This window comes from Phocoena phocoena, chromosome 5 (assembly GCF_963924675.1).
Source record: "Phocoena phocoena chromosome 5, mPhoPho1.1, whole genome shotgun sequence".
In the NCBI taxonomy this organism is placed as follows: domain Eukaryota; kingdom Metazoa; phylum Chordata; class Mammalia; order Artiodactyla; family Phocoenidae; genus Phocoena; species Phocoena phocoena.
The window spans coordinates 17,328,288-17,354,060 of NC_089223.1; the positions used below are offsets into that span (position 1 = coordinate 17,328,288).

At 38.5% G+C, this 25,773-nt stretch overlaps 1 protein-coding gene and 1 pseudogene across 1 annotated transcript; both read right to left on the reverse strand.

Annotated features, from left to right (window-relative positions):
• Window positions 1-1,783: 1,783 nt before the first annotated feature.
• On the reverse strand, window positions 1,784-9,863 carry LOC136123784 (DNA (cytosine-5)-methyltransferase 1 pseudogene; annotated as a pseudogene).
• A 373-nt stretch (window positions 9,864-10,236) lies between these two features.
• Window positions 10,237-25,247, reverse strand: ADH4 (alcohol dehydrogenase 4 (class II), pi polypeptide). The gene is given in 10 exon segments (XM_065878132.1): window positions 10,237-10,379; window positions 10,873-10,962; window positions 10,965-11,007; window positions 14,452-14,712; window positions 19,141-19,369; window positions 21,077-21,164; window positions 22,690-22,767; window positions 22,770-22,830; window positions 23,802-23,893; window positions 25,220-25,247. Coding segments are annotated over 10 exon segments (1,113 nt in total).
• Window positions 25,248-25,773: the final 526 nt, after the last annotated feature.

Below are 25,773 nucleotides of genomic sequence, written 5' to 3' on the forward strand. Positions count from 1 at the left end.
TTATCATTGTTCATCATATCAGATAATGAATTAACCAGACAGGTTCAGATTTAGTCAGCTAGTATTACAGATCGTTCCTGGTGTTGTCAAAAGAGCAGGACTGTCCTAATGCTGTTACTAATAATGAAACAACAATCAGTATAATTTTCATGACAAATTTCACCAAAACCTATGAATAATTTTTGGTTTTTTGTTTCAAGATTTGTCTTAATATTTCTTTATAGATACCCACTTTGCTAAGTCTGATTTCTTTTATCTTGTCATCCACTTCCATACATGACATTACTAATACTTTATTCATGGTGTTAGTAAGCTGGGGAAAAATTGGGGACCCTCACTTGATTCTGGGCAAGATCCTTGTGGCCCAGTGGTGTTATAGGAAAGTAGAGCATGTTGAGGTTGTCGTGAGATTTTCGTCTTGGAATAGTCACTGCTCTTGGCTCTCCTGTAGCTTAGGGAAAATTGGGCATCAAAAGAAGGTGTGGTTGGTGTGTTGGAATACTGCTTGCGGAGAACTCAAAAATTCCTACTCCTTCAACATGTAGAAGCAAGGAGGGGGATAAGCCTCAAAGGCAGAGAATCTTGGACCTTACTGCTGGAGCTGTGGAATCCCTGGCATCAGCAGGTTGCCATGCACAAATATTTTCTTCACCCAGGACCTGGAACTACACCTACCTATGGAGGGAGAACTTCTGTGGCCTTTCCTCACCATGAGTCAGGGCCACTACACCTTAACAGGCCACCTGCGTGTTTTGTTCCCTCCAGTTCCTTGCTTCTGTGCAGCTGGTATGGCAGGAAGGCCTACCCTCAGTTGTGCTTCCCGTATGATCAGCATCGCTGGAGAGGCCCATCCTCTGCTTTCTCTGTTGCCACCTTTCCAGGTGTGTGGGCAGTCAGGTGGTCTTCTCAGTAGGCCAGGGGGAAGAAGGAGGCCTCATTCAGGTGTCTACCCCTAAGCCTCCATTCTACCACTGACTACCAGGCCTACATGGGATAGTGTGAAAGACTTGACCAGCTATTAATAAAGTAGTGCAGCATTTTCCATTTGGCCGCCACTTAGCAGGCCTTGTGGGTATATTCCGTGACTGAGAAAAAGGGTAGTTGTGGAGGAGCTATGAGCGCCAGGGTCTAAGGCCGTAAACCCCAACCTGACTCCTAACTTGGGGAATACTGCTTATGGGAATATTGAGATCGTACAAGATATTTTAGGGCTTACACACTAAGTTACTTTGTGTAGCTTAAAAAATAATGTTTACTTTTTCTTTTCTTTTTTTCTTTAGAAAATCTTTGATGTGCAATAGCTAAGAAGTGAAGCAACTTTATACCTATCTGTATGGATTAGTTTCAGGTTAGCTCCTAACTACTGTTAGGATCCCAGAAAAAGACTGAGTGAAGCCAAGACCTTGGGAAAAGTGTGGACAGAGAGAAACCCTAGAAAAAGGGAGGAAAGGGGGTGCCCATGAAGGGCAGGAGGATCGGGCGTGGGGAGGGACTCCTGGGAAGGAGCAGAATGCGGACAGTCGTAAACAGAACTCAAGGATCTCTGGGGGTGCCTCAGGCAGAGCCCACAACACTCCACCCCTGCTTTTGTCACACCCTGGACTTCTGCTCATGGATTTCTTCTGGAGAATTCTGAAGCTCTGCAACTTAAAATAGAGGTTTAAAAGCAAGGACTCTGACATAGTTATAGTCATTGTCAGTACCCACAGATAATCAGAAACACTTGGAAAAACAGCTACCTCTACCTAACTCTTAAAACACCACCGTGTGTTACAGCCCCATTTCAGGCAGTTTTCTGGAAGAGTCTGCTGCCTCCTGGAAGAGCAGAGGCCTTTGCCCACCTGTAGAACTTGTTGTCTGATCTTGATGTCTGTCTCATAGGGCCTGCCATTACTCTTCTTGATACAGAAGATCTCTTATGCGGCCAATTTGGTGTGGCTCACAGGCATCCAGGTTGCTGCCTTTGATGTAGTTGGAGTATTTCTGGTAGTGTTCTGGATTCAGATCTTCATTGATAGGCTCCTTCTGTGGGTGTTTTACAGGACTGGACAGCTTGATGTTCAACGTGAAGGCCTTAGGGAGGAGGTACACACCATCTCCCACTCGATACTGGATGCCATTCTTGGTGGCTGAGCTGTAGAGAACCCGGCCATCCAGATCCTTGAGCTGCTCTGTGATCCTGGGAATTTCTTTTTGCCTCATTCCAGCCAGATGAACATAGCTTGTGCAGAGTTTATACTTTTCCTCCATCGGCTGAGTTTTTGGAGGGGACTGAAATCTCGCATCGTTTTGATCATACCACAGCTGGTAGAGATAGGACTTCCCATCCCATCATCCTCTGCCATCAGGGCCTCCGAATCCATGCCTCCCTCCAAGGCCCAGTTTTATGACAGAACTTTATAGACCTTCACTTTGCTGTGAGTGTATGAAAAGCTGCATGTCCTCACATTTGTCCACCAGGAACAGCTCCAAGGGGTCTGATGCGGCCCCGAGGACGTTGGGTGTCCCAACACAGAACCAGTGGGTACGCAAGCTCTGCCTTTGCTGCTCTCCTCCCACAGTGCCATGACAGTGGTTTTGAGGAATTATCTGGAATAACAGAGACACAGTTCCCCACTTCCAGGGTTTCTGAGGCAATGTATACTTTCTTATAGTAACTCTTCTTCCCAGCAGTCTTGATGGCTTCTCCAACCCAATAGATCAGATTCTTGTACTTTCTTTTCTCCTGATGCATTTTTTTGGAGTGATGGCATCTCCAGGATATTGCCATTGACATTGTTGTGATCTGCCTCCTTCATGACCATATTGGGACATCTCTCTTGGCAAGCCTGTTTGCTCCATTCCCTACCACAAAATTTAACCGTATCCTTACAGGCTTTACACTTTCCACATTCGGGCTGTTGACGAATGTTACAAATGCCACACAGTCGGCGTTTAAAAGCATTCTTCTTGTCTTTGTCATCCTTTTCAATTTGCTCTGTGAAGAAAGTGTCAAAGATCTGGTAGAGCAGCTTGGTAGTGGTGGCTTTAGTGAGGCCTTGGTCCTTCTTCTTGGCAGAATGCCCAATGGTCTGACATCTTTCAGCTTGCCTTTTTCCCAGGATGACCCCTGCCAACTTGATCAGGTCCCTCACGTAGTGGGTCAGGAAGATGGGCTGCTTGTCACTATCCCGAGTCTCATCATAATTCTCTACTTGTTCCACCACAAACTGGGCAGTGAATTGACTTAAGTTGAGCACAGAGGACAAACAGCAACTTCAATCTTATTGATCCGGCCTTCATAGGCTGAGTCAGGGCTGTTCTGCAGGAACTCAACTACTGCCGTACTTGTGTAGACCTTCTGCATCGTGCTGAACATCAGTGCTTTCTCTGCTTTGGGATCCATCATAATGTATCTGACAAATGAGGTGCTGAAGCTCATGAGAGCCTTTTCACCTCTGTCAAAGCCAGTGATCCACCGTTCACTTATGGGACCAAGAATTTTGCCATTAACACCACTTTCAAGAGATCAGTCATCATTTTATATTGATTTTGCTGAATCAGAAAAGGAGAGTTTGACATTTTTCTTAATTAGGCTGGTGTTGATTGGGCACAGGTAACCACTTTTACAGTACATGCTGAAGCATGTCAGTTTGGTTGGGGAAGAGCCTCTCAAAGCCAGATTCATTGTCTTCAGAGACAGACATTCTCCCATTTGTTAACAACTGTATCTCATCCACTGCGTCAGGAGGATGCTCTTCATATCCTAGTTCAGTGTCATCCAGGTCCTGTCTGCATTGAATGCACCTTGGAGGATGGGTCTTGGAGGACACAACTATTTTGGTTTGAGCAACTTTTTTCTCAGCTGGGTCCTTGGATATAGTTTTGCATCTCTTCTCCTCCCTACTGGCACTTTAATCTTGGACTTTCAGTCTCCAAACTTTTCATCCTTCACTTTCTAATCGGCAACTTGTGATATTACTCTTTCAGGTTCTTTTCCCTCACGTCTCTGGCAGCTAGAATCTTTGGGTTGTCTTCTGTAACTCTTTTCATCTTTCTTATCTCCTTCATCCTGAATTTTATCTTGAACTCCTTGTTCTGCCTGGCTCCTTAGATTTCTGTTTAGGTGCTTGTTCTTTAGTTTGACCTCTGAATTTCTTCTTTTTCATCTCTTTGTTCTTCTTCCTCCCTGTGTGTTTATGGTTTTACTCTTTCTGGTTCTTCTGCAGGGAGTGGTCTAGCAACTGGTTCTCTGGATGTGACTTTATGTCTCTTTTCCTCCTAGTCTTTTTCTTCTTCATTGATAGAATCATCCAATTTCGGTCTTTCAAGTTCTTCCTCAGATTTCCTTGCGAAATGAGATGTGATGGTGGTCTGACTGGTAGTTTGCCTTATAATCCTGGGCCTAGATGAGACTTCAGACTTTGTTTCTCCATCAGACTTGCATCTTCTAGGTATGCAAAGTTTAGCAACGGGTATGGGACACTAGTTTTCCTCTGCTATTCCCACTCTGCGGTCCTTACCACTTGTTTTCTAGACATCCATTCACTTCCCAACTGAAAGCCTGAGGTCTGTTCTCCAAGGATAAATCTTTATTTAAAGGGATTTGATTTTAGCCAGGTAGCCCTCCACTGATAATTCTTCTTTATGTACTTTATATAAAGTCACACAACTGATTCTTTATTTCTGTTTGCAGAATCATGCAAGGGGTTCAATTTCTCCTTCACACATTCTCTTTCTGTTAAGCTATCTGAAAACCCACGGAGTCTGCTCCTGAACTGCAAAGAAAATCATCCTCACCACACTGAGCAGGGATCATTCCTTTTCTTCTTTTTTTTTTTTAAAACATCTTTATTGGAGTATAATTGCTTTACAATGGTGTGTTAGTTTCTGCTTTATAACAAAGTGAATCAGTTATACATATACATATATCCCCATATCTCCTCCCTCTTGCGTCTCTCCCCCACCCTCCTTATCCCACCCCTCTAGGTGGTCACAAAGCACCGAGCTGATCTCCCTGTGCTATGTGGCTGCATCCCACTAGCTATCTGTTTTACATTTGGTAAATTTGTTTTACATTTGGTAGTATATATAAGTCCATGACACACTCTCACTTCGTTCCAGCTTACCCTTCACCCTCCCCATGTCCTCAAGTCCATTCTCTACGTCTGTGTTTTTATTCCTGTCCTGTGCCCCTAGGTTCTTCAGAAGCCTTTTTTTTTTAGATTCCATATATATGTGTTCACATACAGTATTTGTTTTTCTCTTTCTGACTTACTTCACTCTGTATGACAGACTCTAGATCCATCCACCTCACTACAAATAACTCAATTTTGTTTCTTTTTATGGCTGAGTAATATTCCATTGTATACATGTGCCACATCTTCTTTATCCATTCATCTGTTGATGGACACTTCGGTTGCTTCCACATCCTGGCTATAGTAAATAGAGCTGCAATGAACAGTGTGGTACATGACTCTTTTTGAATTATGGTTTTCTCAGGGTATATGCCCAGTAGTGGGATTGCTGGATCATATGGTAGTTCTATTTTTAGTTTTTTAAGGAAGCTCCATACTGTTCTCCATAGTGGCTGTATCAATTTACATTCCCACCAACAGTGCAGGACGGTTCCCTTTTCTCCACATTCTCTCCAGCACTTATTGTTTGTGTGTGTATATATATATATATATATATATATATATATATATATATATATATATAATTTTTTTTTTTTTGGTGGTATGCGGGTCTCTCAGTGTTGTGGCCTCTCCCATTGCAGAGCACAGGCTCCGGACACGCAGGCTCAGCAGTCATAGCTCACGGGCCCAGCCGTTCCGCAGCATGTGGGAACTTCCCGGACCGGGGCACGAACCCATGTCCCCTGCATCAGCAGGCGGACTCTCAACCACTGCGCCACCAGGGAAGCCCGTCTGTAGATTATTTGATGGCCATTCTCACTGGCGTGAGGTGATACCTCATTGTAGTTTTGATTTGCATTTCTCTAATGATTAGTGATGTTGAGCATTCTTTCATGTGTTTGTTGGCAATCTGTATATCTTTTTTGGAGAAATGTCTATTTAGGTCTTCTGGACCTAAATTTTTGGATTGGGTTGTTTGGTTTTTTTTTGATATGAGCTGCATGAGCTGCTTGTAAATTTTGGAGATTAATCCTTTGTCAGTTGCTTCATTTGCAAATATTTCTCCCATTCTGAGGGTTGTGTTTTCGTCTTGTTTATGGTTTCCTTTGCTGTGCAAAAGCTTTTATGTCTCATTAGGTCCCATTTGTTTATTTTTGTTTTTATTTCCATTACTCTAGGAGGTGGGTCAAAAAGGATCTTGCTGTGATTTATGTCATAGAGTGTTCTTCCTATGTTTTCCTCTAAGAATTTGATAGTGTCTGGCCTTACATTTAGGTCTTTAATCCATTTTGAGTTTATATTTGTGTATGGTGTTAGGGAGTGTTCTAATTTCATTCTTTTACATGTAGCTGTCCAGTTGTCCTAGCACCACTTATGGAAGAGGCTATCTTTTCTCCATTGTATGTTCTTGCCTACCTTGTCATAAATTAGGTGACCATATGTGCGTGGGTTTATCTCTGGGCTTTCTATCCTGTTCCATTGATCTATATTTCTGTTTTTGTGTCAGTACCATACTGTCTTGATTACTATAGCTTTGTAGTACAGTCTGAAGTCAGGGAGCCTGATTCCTCCAGCTCCATTTTGCCTTCTAAAGATTGCTTTGTCTATTCCTGGTCTTTTGTGTTTCCATACAAACTTTGAAATTTTTTGTTCTAGTTCTGTGAAAAATGACATTGGTAGTTTGATAGGGATTGCATTGAATCTATAGATTGCTTTGGGTAGTATAGTCATTTTCACAAGGTTGATTCTTCCAATCCAAGAACATGGTATATCTCTCCATCTGTTTGTATCATCTTTAATTTCTTTCATCAGTGTCTTATAGTTTTCTGCATACAGGTCTTTTGTCTTGTTAGGTAGGTTTATTCCTAGGTATTTTATTCTTTTTGTTGCAGTGGTGCATGGGAGTGTTTCCTTAATTTCTCTTTCAGATATTTCATCATTAGTGTATAGGAATGCAAGAGATTTCTGTGCGTTAATATTGTATCCTGCTCCTTTACCAAATTCATTGATTAGCTCTAGTAGTTTTCTGGTAGCATCTTCAGGATTCTCTATGTATTGTATCATGTCATCTTCAAACAGTGACAGCTTTACTTCTTCTCTTCTGATTTGGATTCCTTTTATTTCTTTTTCTTCTCTGATTGCAGTGGCTAAAACTTCCAAAACTATGTTCAGTAATAGTGGTGAGAGTGGACAACCTTGTCTTGTTCCTGATCTTAGTGGAAATGGTTTCAGTTTTTCACCATTGAGAATGATGTTGGTTGTGGGTTTGTCATATATAGCCTTTATTATGTTGAGGAAAGTTCCCTCTATGCCTACTTTCTGGAGGGTTTTTATCATAAAGGGGTGTTGAATTTTGTCAAAAGCTTTTTCTGAATCCATTGAGGCGATCATATGGTTTTTTCCTTCCATTTGTTAATATGGTGTATAACATTGATTGATTTGCGTATATTGAAGAATCCTTGCATTCCTGGGATAAACCCCACTTGATCATGGTGTATGATCCTCTTAATGTGCTGTTGGATTCTGTTTGCTAGTATTTTGTTGAGGATTTTTGCCTCTATGTTCATCAGTGATACTGGTCTGTAGTTTTCTTCTTTTGTGACATCTTTGTCTGGTTTTGGTATCAGAGTGATGGTGGGCTCATAGAATGAGTTTGGGAGTGTTCCTCTCTCTGCTGTATTTTGGAAGAGTTTGAGAAGGATAGGTGTTAGCTCTTCTCTAAATGTTTGTTGGAATTCGCCTGTGAAGCCATCTCTTCCTGGGCTTTTGTTTGTTGGAAGATTTTTAATCACAGTCTCAATTTCAGTGCTTGTGAATGGTCTGTTCATATTTTCTATTTCTGCCTGGTTCAGTCTCGGAAGGTTGTGCTTTTCTAAAAATTTGTCCATTTCTTCCAGGTTATCCATTTTATTGGCATATAGTTGCTTGTAGTAATCTCTCACCATCCTTTGTATTTCTGCAGTGTCACTTGTTACTTCTCCTTTTTCATTTCTAATTCTATTGTTTTGAGTCTTTTCCTTTTTTTTCTTGATGAGTCTGGCTAATGGTTTATCAATTTTGTTTATCTTCTCAAAGAACCAGCTTTTACTTTTTGACCTTTGCAATCGTTTCCTGCATTTCTTTTTCATTTACTTCTGATCTGATCTTTATGATTTCTTTCCTTCTGCCAACTTGGGGTTTTTTTGTTCTTCTTTCTCTGATTGCTTTAGGTGTAAGGTTAGGTTGTTTATTTGAGATGTTTCTTGTTTCTTGATGTAGGACTGTATTGCTATAAACTTGCCCGTTAGAACTGCTTTTGTTGCATCCCATAGGTTTTGGGTCATTGTGTTTTCATTGTCATTTGTTTCTCGGTATTTTTTGATTTTCTGTTTGATTTCTTCAGTGATCTCTTGGTTATTAAGTAGTGTATTGTTTAGCCTCCATGTGTTTGTATTTTTTACAGATTTTTTTCCTGTAATTGATATCTAGTCTCATAGCGTTGTGGTCTGAAAAGATACTTGATGCGATTTCAATTTTCTTAAATTTACCAAGGCTTGATGTGTGACCCAAGATATGATCTATCCTGGAGAATGTTCCCTGAGCCCTTGAGGAGAAAGTGTATTGTTTTTTTTTTTTGGATGGAATGTCCTATAAATATCAAAGTCCATCTTGTTTAATGTATCATTTAAAGCTTGTGTTTCCTTATTTATTTTCATTTTCATGATCCTTCCATTGGTGAAAGTGGGGTGTTAAATTCCCCTACTATGATTGTGTTACTGTCAATTTCCCCTTTAATGGCTGTTAGAATTTGCCTTATATATTGAGGTGCTCATATGTTGGGTACATAAATATTTAGGATTGTTGTATCTTCTTCTTGGATTGATCCCTTGATCATTATGTAGTGTCCTTCTTTGTCTCTTGTAATAGTCATTATTTTAAAGTCTATTTTGTCTGATATGAGAATTGCTACTCCACCTTTCTTTTGATTCCCATTTGCATGGAATATCTTTTTCCATCCCCTCACTTTCAGTCTGTATGCGTCCCTAGGTCTGAAGTAGTCTCTTGTAGACAGCATATTTATGGGTCTTGTTTTTGTATCCATTCAGCCATTTTATGTCTTTTGGTGGGAGCATTTAATCCATTTACACTTAAGGTAATTATCAATATGTATGTTCCTATTACCATTTTCTTAAGTGTTCTTTTCTTTTTATCGAATGTCTTTTTGTTACATTGCAGTTAACACTTTTGCAAATTAGGGAGTTCATATGAGTAGAGATATTTTCTCAGATTTCTTACCCAGGAAGTATCCTTGGTCCTCACACCATGGACCTATTTTCTTCTTTTGCAACATTTGTTCTCTGCTTCAAAGTCCTGTCATTTAACTATGTACTTTTCCCCTTTCACTTCTTTTTGTTGCCTTTTTGCATCTCTTCTGTGTAACACTGTTCCTGGTGTTTTGGCCTTTGCTTCTATTGATCAACACTGTGGTTGATTATTTTAACCAAAATCATTGATCCTAGTCTTACCCACTCCCCAATTACCAGGGATCCCCTGATTGGGACATTTTTATAAATCATTTCTCAGGGTCTATGCCAAGAGAGCACAATGTAGCTAAATTGTAGACTTGAATCACTTGTAAGACAACCATGACAAAGCAAGAGAATGAGGCAGTTGGGGAACCCTTTAAGTATCTGTTACCTGCCACTCACTACTCACATCTTCATGGTTTTCACCTGAGTCTGATAATGAAGGGCCTGGAGTGGGCATTCTGTGTCAGTTGCAGACCACAGTGATTCCAGACTCAGGGCCATATTGTACTATATTGAACCTGACATTATACTCTAGAAACCTCTCTTGCTATGGAGCAGCCCCAACTGAGTTAACAATTTGTGAAGGGGAAAATATGTGTCAGTTTATATCGCCACTCTATGTTGGAACAGTGTATGTCCATGTACATTATGGAAATAGAGTAGGAAGTTTTCTTTTTTGCAAATGGCCACTATTTAATCTTTTAAGGACATTGAGTACTTCTGATGATGTGGAAAGTGTCAGAAGAGACACACTGGTTAGTTTTCAACATCAAATGAAAATAGAATCATCATAAAGGTTTTTCAAACTGCTCACTCATCTCTTTGGTAATTTACCTTTTTCTTTGGTACATTACGTCAAATGCCTCATTAACTTTGTCAGAAGCAAGGGTATGGGACACCAGTGCATCCAGATCGAATTTCTTATTCTTGTAGTCAGCAGCCAGCTTTGGGACAGAATCGATACCTTTCCAATCTGTAATTGGCCAAAATACCAAATAAAGACATGGTGCTTGACATGAAAAGGTAGTTTAACCAGTGTTTGTCGAATGAATGAAATTATCAGGTCAGATTTGGGTTGCTTCAAATAGCTTATCCCCCTGCCATCTTTAATTTTTTGTACTTCTATCTATTAAATTTTTTTTCTTCAAAAGAAAAATTCAAGATTATTTTCTATTTCTAGATAAGGAAGTATCTCAATTTGATCACCGTCTACCTTTTGTTCCCCTATGTTGGTCCATTTTAATGCAAACTGAATTTCAGTTTTCAAATTATAGTTATCCTTCTATAAAGAAACTCTGTTTACTTTCAAGTAACTAATAGAATAAATAGCTTTCAGGTAGTCTTCAGATATGTTCTAGGCACTCAATATTTAAAAAATAAATTATTTTCCTTTCCTTTCAATAATCCTAATTATGATAATTTGAGTACTACTATGAAGAAAATTAAAAGAAAAAAAAAAAACTGACCACCAAAGCTTGTTCCATTTAGAGTACGGCCCATTATTAGCTCCACTGCAGAAACACTCAATCCGTTGTCACCAACGTTTACTCCAATGATGTACATACTCCCCAACCTACTGTTATGCTGTCAAGGGCTGCTCTCTGGAAGGTCAAACAAAAAGATTAGCTGAGTAAGTAGAAAAGTAGAACATGAATTCCAATGTGGGTTTGTACAATAGTTTAGGGAAATTTTACACAACTCTGCATAAAAGATAATGGCTAATGAGGTTGTAATATTGTAGATTGAGACTTGAGGCACCAGTGTTCTGTTTCAGATAGAATATCCAATAAAATTTTGAATGTCATCAAAAAAGATGTTGAAAAGAAACCAAACATATTTTACTCTGTTTAATACCACACTTATGCTGAACCCAGAATGCATCTCATTGTATATCAAGAAAAATATACATACATGAAGGTAAAGAAAGATCTATAGAAGATATTATAAACTCTAGTCAACAAGTTTTTGACCAGGTACAATGGTATATATGAAGATATTTGCAATTCCAGGGACAAAGGATCAAAATTAAGTCACAAACAGAGGGTAAGTATTCACTAGAGTCTAAAAATGAGGCATATACTGTAAACTTAGCAGATCTCAATGTAGGATAATTTAAAAGAAATGCTATTTAAAACAGAAGGCAAAACGGTTAAACAGAAAATAACAGTGGCTGCTGCTCATCAAACATTTCATCTGCTTCCCTATATTTTTTAGCTCTCTTGCAGTTAAGTAGAGTCATATGACTAGTTCTGGGCTATGGGCAGGAGTGACGTGTGCCATTTCCTAGCCAAAATAGAAAAGCCAGTGTACATCCCGCCAGCTGTCCCTTCTACTCTGACAACCAAGAGGACCTCATGTTGAGATTGTAAAGCCACAAATTTGAACTTCCTTGATTGATGAATCACTACATGGAAGACAGGCCCAGGGGATTTGCATTGATCTTTGCATGAGAGAAAGAGAAAATATTATCTTAACCTACTGCAGGTTTGGAGTTAATATAAAAATGCCAAGATTGAAAATGTAAATAAGTTTAAGAAAGATATAAACTTGTGGATGGCCATTCCACATAGAAGCCCTATGTTATAGTTGAACATTTAAAATCTTTTGAGACTAATATTATACAAGAAAAATATAAACTTATCCCATATTGTTTGCCATAGCCAGTGGTTAACTTTGTTCTCACCTGTTGAGGCAACTTTTACTTCTACAGAAGTCCCAATAGGAATACCATTCCTGTTCATCACTGATCATTATATGAAAGAAGCAATCTGAAGTACAGTAAATTCTTTCCCTCTTCTCTCTGTCTGTCTTACTAGGGATGGGCAATGCAATGACCTAGAACTTTTAGAATGTGTTTTGAAATCTTTATTTGAATATGTATTTATAGTTTTGAGAATTTCTAACATTTCTAAATAGCAACTCTTCTAGTTTCTATACTTCTTATATGGCAGAAATATTTTTGTTTAATGTATATTGTACAGAGAGATCCACAGAGAGAGGTAAAGAGCACAGGCACTGCTTGCGACCTTAAGGTAGCTGCCTACATTACTCCTGGTTTTTTTTTTTTTTTTAATTTAATGTTTTTCCTATTGCCCTTCTCTACATTTCTGAGCTTTGCTCCAAGCAGGGAATTTACCTCCATCATTATAACTTAGTCAAATGGGTATTATATGCAAATACAGGGTTTTATTTGGTAGCCTCTGATAACTTTTGATGAGAATTTTTAATTCTCAAAATCGTATAAAATTGTCCATTACTGTAAATTTCTAATTGTTCTGTTGGGTTCTTTAGACTGCTGTAGAGCATTAGTGGACATTGAAATTAAGTTCATGCCCATTACTGGAATCTCCTCCACGACGTAGAAATTAAGCTTTCCCTAGTTATGGAAGCTTTTGGTGGGAGGGTAGTTAGCCCATCTTTTTGTGATTAAGCCCATCTCTTTTTATTTGGGTTCTCTAGTGTAATTCTATTCCATAATTTAAAATACATTTCTTGGTGTAATAAATAAGTTAATAATAGAACCTGCCAAGTTTTGGATCAGTGGTTCTCAGCGTGAGAACCAATGCATGAGAATATCCTGGGTATGGGTCAATTCACTGATACTGGAAAACAACTCCCCAGGTACTTCTGAAGTATAGCCAGTTTTGAGAATCTCTATACTAGAAAAATAAGTGGGCTGAATTTCAGTGTTTGTGAAACATATGAGCTGTGGGAAGTGGAGGGAGGGATGTGGCACATTGAAGGCCACAGGTGCCAAGGACAATTGAAAAAGCAAGGCCTGAAGCTTTGGATGCAGGGGAGCGGTGCAGTACAAGGGGTCCTCACTGCACGGATGTCAGTAATAGCTAACATTTATTGAGTGCTTATTACCTGCCAGATCCTCTTTTAAGCAGTTGCACTATTATAATGAAGCCATTCTAAGAGGAAAGACCCAGGAAGGGCAGCCTTCCTAGTCTCCATTCTCTTTTGTCATATCATGTTGTGTCAGGTAAGAACCGAGGGGAAAATTGCCAAAGCCTGCTCCTGGGAGGTTGAAGTACAGAATTTCATTCTTTGTACCCTCTCTAGAGGAGAGTTTTAGGAGCCAGGCTGAGTGAAGGGGTAAATAAAAGGGAATACTGTCATAACTACTTCACAGCTCTCACTAATGAACTAAGAAGCCTCCATAGGCAGAAAAGTTAGTTGATGAATTCTTTGGTCATCTTGTTAAAAAAAACAAAACAAAACTCTACTTAGTGGCTTTGAGCAAAGATGCATTAGGTGAATATTTGCTGGAGACTAAGGCTGCGTGCTCTGGAGGCTAACTTCTCCCTATGTTGCCTGTGCAGTTGGCTCTTTACTCCGTTTTCTGGAGCAGAACAGACAGGACTGGCTATGTGGGCCTGCAACCAGTGCAGTTGCCCAGGGTCCTGCACTCAGAAGGGCCCTCCTTTCCTGTCCTGAGAGGAGAGGAAATCTGAATGGTACAAAATTGTAGTGTTTAGGAAAAAAAGATTGAGTTTTTAATTTTGCAGCTTGTTGACTTTTTTAATTGAAAATTTCACATATATAATTTGGACCTAATTCTGCAGCCCGATTATTGAGATCTGATGGACAGAAATGGCTTGTTTGTAGGTTGCTAACATCTCCTTGCTCTACTTTAAGATGAGAGTGGATACCTCTGGCTGTTAGGGGTGACTCCATTCACCCTGTCTATTCCCTCCTCTAAATCTGCCTTTTCTATTTTTTTTCCTCACTTCTCATAGGCACAATTCTTTGAAAGTTTTTATTTCTAAGTTTTCCCTTAATTTTTTGCTGACTTTCATGTGAAAGAATAAACAAATATTAATAACACATTAATATTAAATAGTAATATTTATTAATAAGTAAAAATTAATTATATGTATGTAACATATAATGATATCTAATATAGTATTAATAACTATTCTTAAACATAACTTATACATGTATATAAATATTAAAATTTAATAAGTATATTAAGATGCACATATTATAAATGTTAATAAGCAATATTTATTATATCCTATTATAAAAAATATACATACCATGATTTTAGCTCCACCTACACACTCAAAGACAAAATCCACACCTCCATTGGTCATTTCAACAATGACCTCCTGAATGGGTTTATCTAGGTCTCTAGGATTGAGGCAGTTGGTTTCTCCAAGGGATCTGGCCTTTGTAAACTTCTCACTTTTGATGTCAATAACTATGATTCTGGAAGCTTCTGCTGCTTTATAACCGATTACAGCTGAAAGACTGACACCTCCTAGGCCAAAGGTGGCACATGTAGAACCAGGTGTAACCTGCAGGCAAGAAAATTATACATTAACTTCTCAAGCAGCTGGTCCCACTTTTTTTTTTTTTTTTTTTCCTTGACCACTCCGTGCTGCATGCGGGATCTTAGTTCCCTGATCAGGGATAGAATGCGTGCCCCCTGCATGGGAAGCACAGAATCTTAACCACTGGACCACCAGGAGTCCCTGGTCCCACTTTGTAAAATAGGGACCGAGTGAGGTGGGGGCAGGACCATATAAATAAAGACTGCCTGTCATAAAACTAAATGATATAGCTAAATGGGGGCAATTTGCCAACATGAAAATGGATGAATCACTGGCTAAATCTGCAGAAACACTTGAAGGCCATTAGATATTCAGCTCATAGCGAACAAACCCAAGTGAAAATCATTCCCTTGTCTTCCTTTTCCCTTTGGTGTTATGAGAACAAAAACTGAAGCCCACACATTTTAATGGGTTTATTGGTTTCTTTTTAAAATAGATCAAAGTGAGAGAGTAGCACTGATATATACACTACTGAATAATGTAAAACAGATAGCTAGTGGGAAGCAGCCGCATGGCACAGGGAGATCAGCTCCGTGCTTTGTGACCACCTAGAAAGGTGGGATAGGGAAGGTGGGAGGGAGATGCAAGAGGGAGGGGATATGGGGATATATGTATACGTATAGCTGATTCACTTTGCAATACAGCAGAAACTAACACACCATTGTAAAGCAATTATACTCCAATAAAGATGTTAAAAAAAAAATAGATCACAAGCCCCAGTGTTCATTGCAGCACTATTTACAATACCCAAGACATGGAAGCAACCTAAATGTCCATTGACAAATGAATGGATAAAGAAGATGTGGTACATATATACAATGGAATAATTATTCAGCAATAAAAAAGAATGAAATAATGCCATTTGCAGCAACATGGATAGACCTAAAGATGATCATACTAAGTGAAGTAAGTCAAAGACAAATATCATATGATATCACATATATGTCGAATCTAAAAAAAAAATGATAAAAATGAACTTATTTACAAAATAGAAATAGACTCACAGACTTCAAAAACAAACTTACGGTTACCAAAGGGGAGAGGGGAGGGATAAATTAGGAGTTTGGGATTAACATACATACACTACTAGATATAAAAGAAATATATTTCCTTCAATTAAAATATAACCAATACCTCTAGGCCCAACTTAAATCACACTCTCCCCATGAAATGTTTCTTGATTCTTCAATTAGAAATTAGTGCCCACCTCTTTGCTTTTTTTATATCATATAATTTATAATTATTCTTGATTGATTTTGTTTGCATACACGTTTCTTTAAAAGACTGCAAAATCTTTGAAGGCATATAATCACATTGCTATCAAGGAGTGTTCTTATCTTTTGTCTTTGATAAATGTTTGTTACATTGAATTAAAAAGAAACATAATACATAAGATGATAAGGAAAGCTGCTATAGCTGGAATATGTTATTTTGTAGAGTGGCAAAAAAATTACTATACAGAGAGATGCTCAATTAATATTTTCTAATGGTGATGAGAAACTGTTAGAATTAAAGCATAAATAAAAGGGAAAGAGAAAATGTGTCCAAGGGAAGTACTGATATATTCTAAACTGGAAACAAAACTATTAAGGAACAGAGAGAATGCATGTATTTTACTTTAACTTATGTGTGATATTAGGCATGCATATGCTGACTTTTGCTACTCAGGGAAAATAGAATATCTATTTTGCAAATATTCAGAATAATGTTCTATATATACTATGTTCTATTGACTATGATACTGTGGCATATTTAATATATTTCCAGATATATTTCTATGGAGACTGTATTATAAAGTTTGCCGTAAGTCTCATCGAAAGTAACATGCATTTTTCTCATTGAAGCAATGTTGTACACAGTAGTTGTACATAGCTCACAACAGTGTATAAATTGAATACACTGCACCAGTTATGTTATACAACTGGACATCTGTGTGTAAAAGTGCATTTAATTGCACTTCTGAGTGGAGGTTATTATAAAGTACCCCCCACTTAAAAATAGGGCTATAAATAGTTGATGATTATCTATCTGCAGACAACACTGTTACAGGACATTTTTATGCTTCCAAAGATCTCTATGAAATGTGATTAATTTGGCAGTAAAGGATACAAATAGGTTAAAAAGAACCCAGAGTTCTGATGATACTGGGGGAGTGGTCCTCAATAATTAATCAGAGTTTTTGCATCACTTTTCTTCCCAGAAGTAAATTAAACATTATTAAAGCTCTTGCCTTTTGACTAGAATTACTGACACTTCACTTCTCTTAACTTGTTCCTATCAGATTTATTTCTCTTCTTTGAGCATGAGGTGGTTTAGCTATTTTTCAGTAGCAGGAAGAGCAGATTCTGGGAGTTTAGGTAAGTTCTGACTAGATTTAAAAGAAAACTGTGGCTGAATCTCTAGTGTTAATATCCCTGAAGAAAGACTAGAACAGTAGAAGGTGACAGTCAGCATGGAGTCCAGAAAAGGGCGCGGTGGGGTGTGGTGGCAAAGAGCAGTAATTTTTCCCTGTGGCTCCAGTGTTATCTAGAGGAAAATACGCCTTGACTGGAGGGTCACATCAGCTCTGAACTCCAGCCAACTAGCAACACCCTTCCTCCAGGAGCCTTCCGATTGTAGTTTGACCTCCCATATAGCTTTACATTTTTGTTAATGAATAAATGAATGAATGAACTTTTAGAGGGAGATAATACACTAAGAGCCAAGAGTAGCATTCCTGTGGCTGATGTAATTCTCAACGAAAAGTCATATCTCGATATTCTGGCTACTAGATCAGCCTCTTATTTTGGTTAGTTTGACTTTGTTTCCTTGGCACTGAACAACTCTAAGTAAGCTGATAAAAAAGAATATTTGGGGGCTTCCCTGGTGGCGCAGTGGTTGCGAGTCCGCCTGCTGATGCAGGGGACATGGGTTTGTGCCCCGGTCCGGAAAGATCCCACATGCCGCGGAGTGGCTGGGCCCGTGGGCCATGGCCGCTGGGCCTGCGCGTCCGGAGCCTGTGCTCCGCAATGGGAGAGGCCGCAACAGTGAGAGGCCCGCGTACCATAAATAAATAAATAAATAAATAAATAAATAAAATACAGTATTTGCAATAGTCAAAAAAAAAAAAAAAAAAAAAAAAAAAGAATATTTGGATTGCAAGGCTGAGGACCAAGCCTCACCAAGGCGTTTTAGGTGTTTCACATGAACCTGGCTTTATTCATTCATTTGCTGATAAATTATCAAGCTCATATTATGTGCCAGGCACAGGGCTAGGCTCTGGAGCTATCACAATGAACAAGAGAGTATTCTTGCCCTTACAGAGCAAATCATCTAATAGGAAGGAGAAATAAATGGGAAATTTCTTCATAGTGTGATAAGAAGGAAGACAGGGTTAAATACAGAAACTTTAGGGGAAAGTGGGAGGGAGGGATACCTCATGCATGCCTGGGAGGGTGGAGTAGGCTTCCAACAGGAAGGGATAAATAAATGGAGTCAGCCAGAAGAAGTGGGGGAGCTTTCCAGGCAGTGTTGGTGGGAGCCAGGTGTGAAAAGTCCAGAGGCGCAGTCCAGAGCCCAGAGACTGAGGGTCAGGCCCAGGGGAACAGTGAGCCACAAAAGGAAGAAGGAGAAAGAATGACTATAGCATATTGAAGGAAAAGGGGAATAATTAAAGGGGAATAAAAACTTTAGATTTTTTGTTTAGGAAGATCACTCTGGTTGCATTTTGCAGTTTAGAGTCAAGGGAAAAAGATTGATATCAAGGAGGTTCAAATAAGGAGGTTGTTTGAAGCGTCCAAGTGATATTGACATCTCTCTAATCTCTCAGTTGAAGAGCTTTGTAAAAGCTAAATTCTAACATGGAATTCCAGGGACGCATCTTACCATCATCAGGGCTGCCATCTTGAGACCTTCCCCTGAAGCCACAAAGGCACAGGTTGAGAAGCAGAGATGAATTACTACAGTTTGGGAGAGAGGAATCTGCTGTGTCAGGGAGAAAGTAGGGTAGCTCTATGGAGATGGGTGGAGGTTTCTGTTGTCTCTTGACTGGGTCTGCTGTCCCAGGGCGAGCATTCGTATTTAGGGGACATATTTATCAGGCTGTATTTAAATCAGGGACAGTCTGTAATCTAACATACGAGTAAAGGAAAAGAAATGAACATGAACTGGGTGCCAGCTATATGCTAGCCTCTGGGCCAGATGTCTTACGTATGTAATATGATTTAATTATCCCCACAACTATTTGTAGTAGATATTATGGTAGAGAGATAGGAATAGAGAGGTTAAATAACTGGCCTAAAATCACGGAGGTAATAAATGGCAGAGCCAGGTTTTGAAGATAAAGCTGGTTGCTTTATCATGCTGCCTCCTAGTAATGTCTAGTTTACACAACCTGGTGATTAAGTATTTTACCTTGGCAATGTTGACTACAGCACCATAGCCAGTTGAAAATGCACATCCAAGCAGACAAACTCTCTCTAAACTGGCATCATCATCAACTTTGGCAAGGTTAACATCTGACACTACAGTGTACTGACTGAAGGTACTGGTTCCCATGAAATGGTAAAGTCTTCCTCTGCAGGTAAACCTGCTAGTTTTGTCTTCCATTAATTTTTGATCACCCATAGGAGTTTTGAAATGCCTAGGGGAAAAAGATACAGAAAAAGAGAAAGTAGATGGACCACTGATTACTTTCCTGAAGAAAAAAATTAGGCGTTATGTATTTGTTATGATAATTTTATTAGATGGAAAAATTGAAAACAAATGGCTTGAGAATTTTCACCTAAATATATAGTCAGAAGTGGTCTAAAGGTAATAATGATAATAATAATACACTTTTGATTGTATACTTCTTATGTGCCAGAAACTCTTTTAAGGGCTTTACATGTATTTCTTTAAAAAATTGTATTATGGAAAACTCAAGCACATATAAAAGTAGAAAGAATAGCAAAATGAATCCTCATGTAACCATCTCCAAGCTTTGGCAGTTATCAATTCATGACTGATCTAGTTTCATCTATTACCTACCTGATTCCCCAACACTAGCACCTATCCTCCCCACTTTGGACTATTTTGAAGTAAATCCTAGACATCGCTATTTCATCTGTAAATATTTCAGTATGTGTCTCTAAAAGATAAAGATTCTTTTAGTTCCACACATTGCATTTGGTTGATATGTCTCTTAAGTCTCTTCTAATTTATAGGTTCTCACCCCACCCCTTGTTTTTTCCCTGCCATTTATTTGTTGAAGAAACAGTCATTTGGCCTACAGAATTTTCTTCACTCTAGATTTTTCTGATTACACTCTTGTAACCTGGTTTAACATGTTTCTCCATCACTGTATTTCCTCTTAACTAGTATTTTTGATCTAAATGCTTGATCTGATTCAGGTTTTATGTTTTTGTAGGAATATTGCTAACATAGTGTTGTGTATTTTCATCTGGAGGCATATAATACCTTATCTCTATTTTTGTGACATTAGAGAGAATTGATGGTCATTGTCAAAATCTATTATTAAAAGTTTGCAAAAGGGTGTGTTCGTTCTTTGAATATCTGCAAAACCCTGTGAAGTAGGCATTATTACTGTCCCCATTTTATAGATGAGGAAATTGAGGCACAGTAATCTATGTAAGAGTAGTAAAATTTTAGCTTCTAAAATAACTAGTTTCAATTAGAATTAAGCATAAACAGATCTTTCTATAGTCTCAGTAGAGAATAAGGCAATTAAAAATTTTGACTCTGGAGCCAGACTGCCTAGGTTCAAAATCTAGCTCCAGGACTTACATCTACGTGGTCTTGGAATAAATTACTGTGACTCGTTGCATTCCTCTCTCATCCTCTGTAGAAGTAGCTATTATTCTGAATGTGGCATTTATCATTCCCTTTACTACATACACATGAACCATAAACAATATATGGTATTGTTATTGTATATGACTAAATTTATCTGTGAGAAACTTGCTTCTTTCCCTTAACATTATATGTGTGAGATTATTCTATGTTGATACATTTAGAGCAAGTTTAGCCATTCTCATTGTTATATAGTATATTTAGAGGAAGTTTAGCCATTCTCATTGTTATATAGTAATTCCATTGTGTTACTACGTAGCAATTTGTTAATCTATTTCTTATTGAAGGACATTTACCCTATTTTCAATTGCTCGTTATTACAGTGTTGCAATGATCATTATGGTGCACGTCTGTTTGGGTGATTTTACAAGTTTCTTGTACACATCTAGAATTGGTGGGTACAAAGTATCCACCTCTTCAACTCCATTTAGGTATGCCAATGTACTGCCCAAAATATTTGTAACAATTTATACTCTTACTAATAGTTTATAGAGCTTACTTGATTTTTCCACAAAAATTTGTGTGTGAACTCAGACAGAACTTGCATTTTCTACATTGAGGTGTGTAGAGTGGAATTACTTTGTCACCTAGAAAAGAAGGCCATGTGTTAGATGATGCCTAAGATGTTACTTATAGTTTCTACCAGGTGAATTGGTGGAAAACACCATTCTTTATGGTATACATTTTATGTTCAGTAGGAAGTATAGGTGGCTACAGTATTTTATTAACCTGCAAGATCGCTGATTCTCCCAAGTATTGTATATACTGTCTTTTTTCTTTTTCATTTTCCCTCTGCTGGGCAGTCAAGCAACACATCTGTATTATACCATCAGGTGCAGAGTCCTTTGTGAGACTCTGCTGTCATTGCAACACTCTGCATTATGACTATTATTTATTACATAATGACTTTATTTATTACATTTCTAAACATCCTGCATGGAACAGAACATCCTTATATAATAGGGGAGGTGGGCAATAGGCTAGATATGGAGAGTAAACTATATATCATCTTCATGTTTCATTTAGTTCACTCTCAAATTCTACATTTTCTACTTTTTATTCAATTTCAATAATGATTTCTATCCTCTGATGACCAAGGTCCAATAATGATGATTAACATTTGTTCAACATTTAGTATGTGTCAGTCACCATTCTAACTGCTTGCATGTATTATCTCATTTAATTCTCAGGACAACCCTTTGAGATGGGTACTTATTGTCCCCGTTAGAAAATGGAAATCTGAGCTGAGTCACAGAAAAGTGACTTAACTGGTTAAGGTCACACAGCCAGTAAGTGGTAGGGCTGGGACTACATTGGCCAGACTTGTTTGTGGATGCCAAATTTTGGAGAGCAATTTGTTTCTATAATCTTGTTTTGAATGGAAAGATACTAATATACTTCTCAGTTTGGAGCATCCTCATTAAAGGAAGAAAGAATGGTACGGTTCATCCTGTCTGATAAGTGACAATTGCATAGCTCATATTGCAGTATTTGATGGATCTGTTACAAAATGTAAAGTAAATAATTCGACTATTGGCATGCTTCATACACGTGTTTATCTTACAAACTTCCAAGAAGACATTTAAGCTAACATTGACATATGCATAATATTTCTCGCTTAAGCTACCTATAAGTCATCATTCTTTAAATTCTTTATAATATTAAAATCGTTTTGTTTTATTTAGAGGAGGTTGTTTTAAATTGTCATCTATTCCCCCTTGGAAGCTCAGTGTAAGCTCACCTTGTAACTTTGCATCATAGGACAGTTTTGCAGTGCTATATGTACATAAAGTGACCGTATTTCCCAGATTTTATTAGACAGTTCTTTTTTTATTCATTTCCCAGACCAGGAATCAAACTTGCACCCCCTGCAGTGGAAGTGTGGAGTCTTAACCACTGGACTGCCAGGGAAGTCCCTAGGCAGCTCTGATCGGAAATATTGTGTCTCATTGCGAGACTCTGATAGACTGTGTGCTTCAGTTTTGCTTTGGAAAAGATGGTCCCCTTATGTAAACAGAGATCAATTATAGCATGCAAAGCCAGGACTGTATCAGGAATTATCCCTGAAATATCCTGACATTTCCATTTAATTGGAATCAGAAATTTAAATACCTGGTTTGAAGTTGGTCACTCTTGGCCCAACACTTTCCACGATTCCTGCAGCCTCATGGCCAAGGATCACTGGGAAAAAAACCCCTCAAATTGAGGATGGATGACATGGGCATCAGTATGGCACAAGGTGGTGGCGATTATCTACAAAGCAACCGCAGACTTGAGTCCTGTTTCTGTAATTATATCATTGGGGTTGTTAGGAGGATAATTTTAGGCCCAATGACACTTTGAAACTTAACAACACTCATTGAGCTCAATAAAAGAATTGCATTTTGAAAAAAAGAGAATAATTAAAAATATGTTGCGATATAGTCTTTCCTCTTAATCCATCTTTATTTTCTTCCTTTCACTGTCACTGAAAAAATCACACAAAGAGAGAGAATTGGCAGTCACTGTCTCTAGGAGAGGAGAAATCAAAGGTAACAGAAAAGTTAAACTCTGTTAGAGGGAGTGGAGGGGGAACACAGGTTTCTAGGGCTTGTTCAAATTTTGTTGAAACGACATGAAATACAATAGAGGTAATAAAACTTTTATAGTTAAAAGAGAGATATCAAATAAGGGATTGTCTTAATTAATTACGAAGTGTCCCAGTATTATTTTTCAGGATTCTGTTCATGAGGATAACTCATTCATTCTCATGCATAAACTCTTACTGTGGTTGGTGATCCTGAGGAAAAATATAAGCCAGGTCAGCTGCGGAGAAAATTGACTCAACTTGTCGCCTGTGATCCCTCTCTGCTCAGTGCCATGTCTTCTCCCTGCTGTCTCACTTCTGTCCCCTCCTCTGGGCACCCAGGACGCTTAGCATCAGATCTTTCCTTGTTTTGAACCAAACTCTCAATCTTTCTTTTAATAACACTTTTCAATAACTGGCAACTGGAAAACAAAAAGAAAACCTACCTAATTCTAATCTAAAATGAATTCCTTTGTCTGATTCTTACAATTTACCCCTCCTGGGGATAATACCTGTTTTTAATGTGAACCTAAATATGTAATTCCCCCATAGTGAAAACTCTTGGGACTCCCAGTTATACTAGATAGGCTTGACCTGACCGAAGCCAAGTCTGCATTTGGTGTCTTGCCTGTCCCGCCCTGGGAAAGTTCACACACACCTGAATTCGAACTTCATGAGCCTTGAGGGAAGCTCCCTCAACCTCTTCAACGCTGAGGGGCTTGTTTGCTTTCCAGGTGATAGCTGCTTTGCGGGAGAGGGGGAAAGGATAGGAGGGAGGAAGAGAGAAGGAGAGAGAAAGAAAGAATATCATGGAAAAAAATGAACGAACATGTTGATACTATTATTTTATGAAAGAGAGTTTTGGAGTTTGGGGCTGGATGTTATATATAATTATATTATTCTAAAGACAAGGGACCTTAATTGAAAATAAGAAGTCAAATTCTACATTGTAGTCATTGCACTTTTAATTTTCAAAAAGAACAGGTGTATTAAAGTTTACTCTATTATAAAGCCTTGATTTTTTTCTCTCCAGAATAAAGAGGATAAATCTATAGGATTTGGGCATGGTAGATGACCAATATGTGTTTGTTGATTGAACCATTTGTTATCAGCTCTGCATTACCTGAATCGTTATTGCTAGAGCAGATGTGTTTTACATCTTCGCTGCTCAAAATGTGGACCTCCCTGCCACCAGCAGTTATTGACATCACCTGAGAATTTGCTAGAGCTATAAGCCCTAGTAGTTTGTATCCCTTAATTTCCCTCATTTATTTCTCTCATCTTCCCAACTCCCCACCCCCACACCCTGGGCAATCACCTGTTCTCTGTATCTATGATTTTGTTTCTGTTTTGTTATGTTTGTTTATCTGTTTTTGCTTTTTAGAGTCCACATATAAGTGAAATCATATAATATTTGTCTTTCTCTGTATGACTTCACTTAGCTTAATACCCTCTAGGTCTACCGATGTTGTCACAAATGGCAAGATTTCATTCTTTTTTATGACTGAGTAATATTTCATTGTGAGTGTGTATGTACATGTGTGTATATATATATATATATATATATATTTAAATTTATTTTTGGCTGCGTTGGGTCTTCGTTGCTGTGTGCAGGCTTTCTCTACTTGCGGCAAGCGGGAGCTACTCTTTGTTGCGGTGCGGGGGCTTCTCATTGCGGTGGCTTCTCTTGTTGTGGAGCACGGCCTCTAGGCACGCAGGCTTCAGTAGTTGTGGCTCACGGGCTCTAGCGCACAGGCTCAGTAGTTGTGGCTCACGGGCTCTAGAGTGCAGGCTTAGTAGTTGTGGCGCAAGGGCATGTGGGATCTTCCCAGACCAGGGCTCGAACCCATGTCCCCTGCATTGGCAGGTGGATTCTCAACCACTGCACCACCAGGAAAGTACCTATATGAGTATATATATACCACATCTTCTTTATCCATACATCTGTTGATGAGGACTTAGCTTTTGATCAACTTTAAACTGCTGCTTTCTGAGAGTAATTCCCAAGGACGCTTCTTTTAGCAACTGTATAAAGACACACACAAAAAAAACAAGAATTGAACAAAGAAACAGTATATTTGCTTACTTTGCCCTTGGTGCCCATTTTCTTTGGGAAACTTGCCTTGGAAGTTTCTTTCTGATTTAAGAAGTTCTTCTTCTTCTATCCAGGGTGCTCTGTGTCCTGTGTAGAATTGTCTTTGAATAAATACCATCTCTGCTCTTCTGTTCTCCAATTCTTTTCTCTCCTTTTTTGTTGCTGTAATCTGCAACTTTGCCCATCTCTCTCCACATCATCATTTGTGGTGTCATATTTCAGCTGCAAACCCTCATTGCTTCCAACTAGTTGGGGATTTCTGTTTACTTGTTTTTTTCTTTTTTTATTGCAAAATATAAAATAACAGAGTAAAGGTCATTAAACCTATTAGATAAGTTAACAAATAATTATAAAGTGAAGGACATTTCCACTGACCCAGAATCCCTCCTATATCCATCCTTCTCTTTCACAATCCTAATAATAATTTCCTTGCATTTCTTTTATGATTTATGCTTCTCTACACAATATAGTTTAGTTTTACTGATTAAAAGCTTTATACAAATGGAGTCATAGTGTATGTGTTCTTTCATGTCTT